General features: G+C 44.9%; 1 protein-coding gene across 6 annotated transcripts in view; it reads left to right on the forward strand.

Annotated features, from left to right (window-relative positions):
• The first annotated feature begins 2,279 nt into the window (after nt 1–2,279).
• The window catches only part of APC (adenomatous polyposis coli), a 138,160-nt gene continuing 130,382 nt past the window's right edge, over nt 2,280–10,057 (forward strand). For 3 of the 6 annotated variants that reach the window (XM_010848355.1, XM_010848358.1, XM_010848361.1), the window contains exon 1: nt 2,280–2,586. In XM_010848355.1, coding sequence (XP_010846657.1) covers nt 2,422–2,586 — 165 coding nt within the window. In that variant the 5' untranslated portion in view covers nt 2,280–2,421. The remainder of the gene's footprint in view (nt 2,587–10,057) is intronic. The other 3 variants (XM_010848356.1, XM_010848359.1, XM_010848362.1) reach the window with 1 other exon arrangement.

Genomic DNA, 10,057 nt, shown 5'->3' on the forward strand with positions numbered 1-10,057 from the left:
AGTGGCTGAAATGGCTAATAAAAGCCTGCGAATGACACAGAATCAAATCACCAAATAAACCCATCTCAAAATCCAGTTTCTCTAGAAGGGAAGGGCATGAACTTTATGGTTGGCACCATCTCTTAATGTAGGACCTTGGGCAAGTGACTTAATCTCTCTCGTTTGCTATGTATAAAACTAAGGATAACTACCTAGCAAGGCTGTAGTGAGAATTAAGTATCTAGCTGAATGCAGGACACATATAATAGGTACTTCACTAAATTGAAGACTTCCACTCCCAGTCCTGCAAATATATGCAAAATACAATCTTTGCCCACTACCCCGTCACCTCCTCTTCATCTCATTCTCTTCCTCTCTCTCTCTTTTGCCAAAGTTCTTATTTATAATCTAGCAAAGGGTATATAAACAGGAAATGACTTGCATTTATGTTTAAAAACCAGTGTAAAACAATGTAGTATACCACTGACTACTTGCTGCTGCTGCTGCTAAGTCACTTCAGTCGTGTCCAACTCTGTGCGACCCCAAAGACGGCAGCCCACCAGGCTCCCCTGTCCCTGGCATTCTCCAGGCAAAAACACTGGAGTGGGTTGCCATTTCCTTCTCCAGTGCATGAAAGTGAAAAGTGAAAGTGAAGTCGCTCAGCCATGTCCGACCCCCAGCGACCCCATGGACTGCAGCCTACTAGGCTCCCCCGTCCATGGGACTCTCCAGGCAAGAGTACTGGAGTGGGGTGCCATTGCCTTAAGTGCTGACAAACTGGACATTCCTAAAAACAGCACACATATTGAGTGATCACTCATGCCAGGCATGGTGCTAGGCATGGAGTAAGTTAAACATCTTCCCTCCCTGGTGGAATTCAGTTTAGTGAACTGAATGGTGAAGAAGCAATGAATAGATAATTGAGAAATATGTTCAGTGCCCTAAAAGAAATGATCAGGTGCAATGTGCAGACTAATGCAAGGGCAGGTGGGATATTTAGTTTAGGAAGGATGGCCTTTCTGAGGGGACATTTAAACTGAAACCTGAAAGATGAGAAGCTAGATGTGTAAAGAACAAGAGCAAGTGTCTTCAAGACAGTGGAATCAGCATGTGCAATGAGGCAGTCAGGAGCTAGAAGTGTTTGAGGAGTAGTTCTGGCAGTGTCAACAAGATAGAGGGGCCACCATGAAGTAAAAATCCAGCTCTTAACATGGGCTCAGTGCCCTACCTAAATTGCCCCTGTTCCCCCTGCCCCAACCTCATATCCTCCCCAGGCAACCATATCACCTATCCTTTCAGTCCTTTATGTGGTGTGATGGACAGGGAGGCCTGGCGTGCTGCGATTCATGGGGTCGCAAAGAGTCGGACACGACTGAGCGACTGAACTGAACTGACCTGAACTCATTCCCACCTCAAGAATGAGAGGTTTGCTGCGTTTGCTGTTCTTCTGTCGAGAACACTCTGCCCAGATGATTCTCATGACTTCTGGCCCCTGTGGTCAGTCAGGCCTCAGATCAAGTGTCATCTCTGGAGAGAGATCGCTAAGTACCACCCCTCACCCAACATTAACTTCTGGTGGTTTTTTTTCTCTTCCCATCCCTCATCACTATCAAACGTTATTTTGTTGATTTCTAAAAGTTCTTTTTGTTTGTTTTATACTCTCCCCTAAAATATAAGTCCCATGAGTTTATTTTCCTTATCGCTATAACCAGAATCATATCTAGAATATAAAGGAAACTCAAATATTACTTGTTGAATTTATGTTGAATGAAATAAAGCTTAAAGAGGTAACGCAAGATGTTAGAACTGGCCCAGTTGTGTGAGCGAGGACTTCCTCGAAGAGGTGTTTTCAGTTAAAATCGGAGGGGCAAGAGAGCGAAGGTGGCGCGCAGGTAAAAACAAGAACTGTGGAAATCACTCGTTCATTCCCGTCCTTTTTCACTAGCTTAGGAACACCTTTAGCGCTGGAGCCGCGTTTTACTAATCTTTCCCCAGCGCCTGTCCCGGGACCTGGCATACAGATAGGTTTTTACTCAATGACTGGCTGTGGGGTGCGCAAATGGGTCTATTAACTCGGCTGCAGTACAGTTTGAGACTGGCCCACTAAGCCTGGCAGCACCAGTGCAAGAGAGCAGACTGCGGTGCCGAAGCCGGCCTTGGCAGCGCGCCTGCGCGTTACGATTCCCTCGCGGCGCGGCTCGGGGAGCCGGCAGCCTCGGCGCGCGCCTGCGCAGTGCGGTCTTCCCGCCTCCGACAAGATGGCGGCGGCCGAGTAGCGCGGGGCGGGTGTGGCCGCCGGAAGCCCGGCCGCTGCCGGGGGGAGCCGCGGGCGAAGGCCCGGGCGCAGCGGGCCGAGGCGGGATGCTGTTCCCAGGGAGCGCCGTTGGCCACTGGTGAGGAAGGTCAAGCACAGAGCTGCCTTCCCGAGCCTGAGCGACCCCTATGTACACCCCCCTCTGCTCGAGTGCGGTCGCCGCTTTGCCTGCTTCGGTACCGCCCTGTGCTGTCCGGTCCCGGAGCTCCGGCGGCGGCAGGGGCTGTGTCCGGCAGGAGAGGAAGCGCCCGGGCTGCGTCCGTGCTTCTGTCCGCGGGGCGAGCGTCTGGCAGGTGGGTGAAGATGCAGGCTTCGGTGTCTCCTCTTTGGGCAAAGCTTTCTCGGCTTTGCCACGCCGTGGCTCAGACCCTGGTGGTGCTCAGCCGGACTCTGCCGCTCCCTTGTCTCCACGTCCCGCCCCCTCTCCGCGCCCCGCTCCAGGCCTCCGGCTGGCCCCTGGCTTTGCATGCCCTCCATTCCCACCCAGGGGCTGGGGGTCGCGGCGCCGGCCGCCCTCCGCAACCTTTCCTGGCTCCTGCTGAAGCGTCAACCCTTGCAAGCGGTCTCTCCTTTGCGTTAGGTGGGTGGGTCGTCTGCCTGTTTTAGTCACCTCCCCATCTTCCTGGTTTCGACCTTCTTGCTTCCTTGAGAAGTCTTTTAACTGTCTGGAAAGCTTACCCTGGCTTATAGACTTACAAAGAAAAGCTTGCTATCCAGACGCCAGTGGATTTTGTTCATCTTGTTGGGGGAATCCAGGCCCCAGGAGACTGGGATGGTTTTGGGAATTTGACCATCGAACTCCTGCAAAGTTGAGGAATGGTGCCAGTGACGGCAAGTGATTCTTCATCTAAATTAATCCTTTTCTGACTACAGCAAGTCTTAGGTCTCTAAACTTTGGTGGGGGGGCGGGGGGACATATGTATACTAGATCCAGGGAAAGAATTGAGAAGTGGTCCTGTTTTAAAAGAAGGCTTTATGAAGGTAAGAAATGTAATAGCCCAAGAAAGGATCAGTGATTTTAGTGATTATTTTATTCACTGTTAGCCTAAATTGTCCACTGAAGCTTCAAAATCTTGTGTTGTCCGAGCCCTTTGTTTTATTTGGAAAGGACTAAAATGGAGAAAACGCTTTTTAAACTTGAAACTTATCAAATTTCTTGGATTCTCAATTGTTATTAGTACTACTTGACGATCCTTATTGTACTTGATATTTTCTGCAGAATTTAGGTTGTGCCAGTGTCATTTCTTCTTTAATTACTAGGGCAAGAGTAGTCAGAATTAATGGTGTAAAAAGCGCAAAGTGAAGGAGGGATGTAGTAGTGGAGGAAGTTGCCATGTCTGATTTTTCCCATTTTTTCCTATAATTGGATAATGTGTCAAGAGCAGCAGAATGGCAAAACATGAGATTATCAATATAAATGATAGCTTGTCCATTGAGATTGCAGTAGGTGGACCTTTTAAAATTAAATTGAGTGATATCCTTTTTTTGAAGCCATGCTAGGTGCTCTCCAGAGTTACTAAAGCACAAACCGTTGTTGCCTTATTGGAATTCTGTGCTAAAAATCTTTAACAGGTGGGTTACAATTGGCCTGACAGATTTAACTTCTCGTTCTACCTCCTGACACACATCTGCCTTAACCTTTATTGTAGACTTTTGTCCTCTTGATGAATTTCTTAAATTTGGAGATAGAATTGTTCATTTTAAAAGGAGAGGAGATATTTTAAATGTTTGATTCCTGTACGGGCAAACTCACTCGTTTGTTGCTGTGCTGAGTTGCTTCAGTCATGTCCGTCTCTTTGCGACCCTGTGGACAGCCAGACTCCTCTGTCCATGGGAATTCTTCAGGCAAGAGTATTGGAGTGGGTTGCCATTTCCTCCTCCAGAGGGTATTCCCGACCCAGGGGCTGGGCCGCACCTCTCAAGTCTCCTGCACTGGCAGGTGTGTTCTTTACCACTAGGGCCACCGGGGAAGGCTCTTGGTTTCCTGCACCCAAGGACTGCGTGTCTTTAGAGGTGATTGTCTCTCAATTCTGTGCTTTTAGCTGAAAGGATAGTGCTGAGCCCTAATCAGTAGCTCATTGCCTGAGGCATTGTGTCAAGACCTGTCTGACCACAAACAATCCACTCTTCCACACTTACGGAACCTGTTTTCTCTCTCTTCACCTCTTCTTTAGGAGCCCTGCCATCTTTGTGTCTCAATTCATTCAATTCATTAGCCTACTGCTCTTTGCATTTGCCTCCCCTTGTCACCAGGGTCCCATGGTCGTCAGTTTTTACCAGCCTGTCATTGATACCTTAGAATACTTAACTTTATGTCAGTTTATCTTTTTAGTGCCCAATTCTGAACAGGCCTCATCACTTTTTGATCCGTGAAGGATACAGGAGACAGTTGTGTGAGGATTTTGGTTTGTTTTCATACCAATTAGTGTTCTGTTATCTTCCAAATCTTTAATGTCGGTTGTGTTTTTGTTTTTTGGTTTTTTTTGTCTTACTTCATGAAAGTTTTTATAGCAAGTAACTTTATCTTTTCCTTTCCTGAGAAAAATCTCAAACATCCGAGGTATAATCGTTTCTATCCTGATATCATTTCTTTACTTACCCTTTTCTGAAAAGAAGGAATTCTCCTTCCTTTTCTTCAAGAGCAACCTTCTCCAGATGTGTCCATGATATCCCTCTCTATCTTTCTTTCTCAGTAATTATCCATTAACACTCCTTTTTAAGTCTTGTTCTCTCTAGCCTACATACACGCTTAAATATATCTTTGCCAGAGCTGCCAAACACAGTGCTGTGTGCCGTGCAACTCACAGAAGCCAGTCTGAATTTTGAGCCTGCTGTGCCACTGTATTTTTATTCTTTAATCCTAGGAGCCTGGTATAGTTGTTCAGTTGCTCAGTGGGGTCCAGCTGTTTTCAACCCCATGGACTGCAGCATGGCAGACTCCTCTGTCCTCCATTATCTCCCGGGGTTTGCTCAAATTTATGTTCGTTGAGTCGGTGACACTACCTAGCCATCTCATCCTCTGTCACCTCCTTCTCCTTTTGTCTTCAGTCTTTCCTAGCATCAGGGTCTTTTTCAGTGAGTTGGCTTTTCGCATCAGGTGGCCAAAGTATTAGAGCTTCAGCTTCAGCATCAATCCTTCCAATGAATATTCAGGGTTGATTTGCTTTAGGATTGGTTGATCTCCTTGCAGTCCCGGGACTCTTAAGAGCCTTCTCCAGCACGACAATTCTCAGTTCTTTGACACTCAGTCTTCTTTATAGTCCAACTCTTACCCGTCTGTGACTACTAGAAAGACCATAGCTTTGACCATATGCACCTTTGTCAGCAAAGTGATGTCTCTCCTTTTTAGTATGCTGCTGAGGTTTGTCATAGAATCTCTTCCAAGGAGCAAGCGTCTTTTAATTCCATGGCTGCAGTCACCATCCACAGTGATTTTGGAACTCAAGAATATAAAATCTATCACTGCCTCCAGTTTTTTCCCTTCTATTTGCCATGAAGAGATGGGACCAGATACCATGATCTTAGTTTCTTGTATGTTGAGTTTCAAGCTAACTTTTTCATGCTCTTCTTTAACCCTTATCAAGAGGCTCTTTAGTTCCTCTTCACTTTCTGCCCTTAGAGTGAAGGCAGATGATACCCTTATGGTATCATCTTCATATCTGAGTTTGTTGATATTTCTCCTATCAATCTTGATTCCAGCTTGTGCTTCCTCCAGCCCAGCGTTTCTCATGATGTACTCTGTATATAAGTTAAATAAGTAGGGTGACAATATACAGCTTTATTGTACTCTTTCCCAGTTTGCAACCAGTCAGTTGTTCAATGTCCGGTTCTAACTGTTGCTTCTTGACCTGCATATAGGTTTCTCAGGAGGCAGGTAAAATGGTCTGGTACTGCTATTTCTTTAAGAATTTTCCACAGTTTGTTATGATCCACACATTCAAAGGCTTTTGCACAATCAATGAAGCAGAAGCAGACGTTTTTCTGAAATTCTGTTGCTTTCTCTATGATCCAACAAATGTTGGCAGTTTGCTCCCTGGTTCCTCTGCCTTTTGAAAACCTAGCTTGTACATCTGAAAGTTCTAGGTTCACATTCTTTTGAAGCCTACCTTTAAGGATTTTGAGCGTAAGCTTGTTAGCATGTGAAATGAGTACAGTTGTATGGTAGTTTGAACATTTCTTTGACATTACCTTTCTTTGGGATTGGAATGAAAGCTGTGACCTTTTCCAGTCTTGTAGCCACTACTGAATTTTCCAAATTTGTTGACATATTGAGTGCAGCACTTTAACAGCATCATCTTTTAGAATTTTAAATAGCTCAACTGGAATTCCATCACCTCCACTAGCTTTGTTGGTAGTAATGTTTCCTAAGGCCCCTTGATTTCACACTCCAGGATGTCTGGCTCTAGGTGAGTGACCACACCAACTGGTGTACTGTTCTGTGTATTTGTGCCACCTCTTCTTAATATCTTCTCCTTCTATTAGGTGCTTACCATTTCTGTCCTTTATAGTGCCCATTCTTGCATGAAATGTTCCCTTGATGTCTCCAGTTTTCTTGAAGAGATCGCTAGTCTTTGCCATTGTGTTGGTTTCCTCTGTTTCTTTGCATTGTTCGTTTAAGAAGGACTTCTTATCTCTCGTTGTTATTCTCTGGATCCCTGCATTCAGTTGAGTATATCTTTCGCTTTCTCCGTTGCCTTTCCCTTCTCTCCTTTCCTCAGCTCTTTGTAAAGTCTCCTCAGACAATCACTTTACCTTCTTGCATTTCTTTTTCTTCGGAGTACTGTGGTCACTGCCTCCTATACAATGTTATGAACCTCTTTACGGTGATGAACTTTGTATATAAACTCATATACAAACATATGAACCACTTTCAATAAACTCATATACAAATATATGAACCTCTTTCAGTGTTATGAATCTGGTAGACACTTTCTCTACCAGATCTCATCTCTTAAATCCATTTGTCACCTCCACTGTATAATCATAAGGGATTTAATTTAGGTCATATCTAAATGACCTAGTTGTTTTCCCTATATTCTTCACTTTAGACCTGAATTTTGCTATTAGGAGCTCATGATCTGAGCCACAGTCAGCTCCAGGTCTTGTTTTTGCTGACTGTGCGGAGCTTTTCCATCTTCAGCTGCAAAGAACATAATCAATCTGATTTTGGTATTGACCATCTGGTGATATCCATGTGTATAGTTGTCTCTTGGTTGTTGGAAAAGGGTGTTTGCTATGACCAGCATGTTCTTTTGACAAAACTCCATTAGCCTTTGCCCTGCTTTTGCACTCCAAGGCAAAACTTGCCTGTTATTCTGGGTGTCTCTTGACTTCCTACTTTGTATTCCAATCCCCTGTGATGGAAAGGACATCTTTTTTTGGTGTTTGTTCTAGAAGGTGTAGTTCGAGAACTGCAGCAGTTCTGCTTCATAGAACTGTTCAACTTCAGCTTCTTTGGCATTAGTGGTTGGGGCATAGACTTAAGATAACTGTAATATTGAACAGTTTGCCTTGGAAACGAACTGAGATTTTTTTTTTTTCTTTTTTTTTTTTGAGATTGCACCCAAGTACTGCATTTAGAACTCTTGTTGACTATAAGGACTGCTGCTAAGTCACTTCAGTCATGTCCAACTCTGTGCAACCCCATAGACGGCAGCCCACCAGGCTCCCCCGTCCCTGGGATTCTCCAGGCAAGAACACTGGAGTGGATTGCCCTTTCCTTCTCCAGTGCGTGAAAGTGAAAAGTGAAAGTGAAGTCGCTCAGTCGTGTCTGACCCTCAGTGATCCAGTGGACTGCAGCCTGCGAGGCTCCTCCGTTCATGGGATTTTCCAGGCAAGAGTACTGGAGTGGGGTACTCCCTTTCTCCTAAGGGATTCTAGCCCACAGTCGTAGATATAATGGTCATCTGAATTAAATTCACCCATTCCCATCCATATTAGTTCAATGATTCGTAAGATGTTCATTCTTGCCATCTGCTTCACCACATCCAATTTGCCTTGATTCATGGACCTAAGGTTCCAGGTTCTTATGCAATATTGCTCTTTACAGCGTCAGACTTTAACCATCAGCCACATCCGCACAACTGAGCGTCATAGCCACTTTGGTCCAGCCACTGCATTCTTTCTGGAACTTGTAACGACTGCCCTCCACTCTTGCCCAGGAGCATGTTGGACACCTTTTGATGGTGGTGCTCATCTTCCGGTGTCATGTTTTTTTTGCCTCACACTGTTTGTGGGGTTCTTGCGGCAGGAATACTGGAGTGGTGTGCCGTCTCCTACTCCCGTGGACTGCGTTTTGTCAGAACTCTTCACTGTGACCCGTCTGTCTTGGGTGGCCCTGCACAACATGGCTGATAGCTTCATTGAGTTACACAAGCCCCTTTACTGCAACAAGGCTATGATCCATGACGGGATATAGTAGGAAGAACATTTACTTTTAAGCTTCAAAGATCTGATTTTAAAGTCTACTGAAACCCATTACTGTCTGTGTGGTTGTGGCAAATTACTGCTCAGGCTGTATTCTTTATCTGTAAAGTAGAATGTTATACGAGGAGGGCGTGGCAACCCAATGCAGTATTCTTGTTGGAGAATCACCATGGACAGAGGAGCTTGGTGGACTATAGTCCATGGCATCACAAAGAGTCGGACAAGACTGAGTGACTCAGCACAGCACAGAATGTTATACTTACCTCACAGAGTTGTAATCAACGGAGTTTAACACGTGTTACATATCTTTCCAAGGGTTTGGTCCATTATGGAGTTCTTAAAAGTATACATTATTCTTTCCTTTGCACTCTGACTTCTTTTACCATTGCAGCACTGAAATTGCTTTTTAAAAAGTCATCTTGACAATCTAATTACCAAATCTAATGGCCTTATCTCAATCATCCTTGGTTTTCTTAGACCACTTTTGAAATATACTCTATAGGAATGAAATGATCTGATTTCTTGTTTCTTAGCTTTATAGTTCCTGATTCTCTTATGTCTCTGAAAGTTTCTTTAAATTTCCTGCAGTGTCTTGATTTTGCTCTTCCCCCTAAACATAGCCGTTTCCTGTATCAGTTAGGATGCAAATAGGATTTAAAAACAGAAGTGTATTAGCTCAGGTAATTGGCAAGTGCATAGGTAGGATTAGTTTAAAGGGTGGTTTATTCATAAACTTAGCTTTGTTTAGTCCCTTAGTCCTCAGTCCTTAGTCAGGACTGAGGTTCTGTTTTTCCGTTTTCCTCTAAACTTTGTCCTCCCGTTTGGGTTTCATGCTCAGACTGGCTTCCCTTCTAGATTAAATCCAAGTGCTTTCCGTCTTTCTCTGTAGTGTGATGACCTTTGCGCTCAGGTTTATCCTTTCATAGTTGCATGTTTCTCTTTCTGCTCCAGGCAGCACATTCTGACACAACCACCAAAAACAGGAGGAAGTTTGCCCTCTCATCTCTTGATGAAACCTTTCACAAAAAGCCTGTATCAGATTTCATTTTGGCCTTATTCATTTCAGTCGCTCAGACGTGTCCGGCTCTTTGCGACCCCATGAATCACAGCACGCCAGGCCTCCCTGTCCATCACCAGCTCCCGGAGTTCACTCAAACTCATGTCCATCCAGTCAGTGATGCCATCCAGCCATCTCATCCTCTGTCGTCCCCTTCTCCTCCTGCCTCCAATCCCTCCCAGCATCAGGGTCTTTTCCAATGAGTCAACTCTTCACATGAAGTGGCCAAAGTACTGGAGTTTCAGCTTTAGCATCATTCCTTCCAAAGAACACCCAGGACT

The sequence above is a fragment of the Bison bison genome, unplaced genomic scaffold (assembly GCF_000754665.1).
Source record: "Bison bison bison isolate TAMUID 2011002044 unplaced genomic scaffold, Bison_UMD1.0 scf7180017864264, whole genome shotgun sequence".
NCBI classification, from domain to species: Eukaryota; Metazoa; Chordata; class Mammalia; order Artiodactyla; family Bovidae; genus Bison; species Bison bison.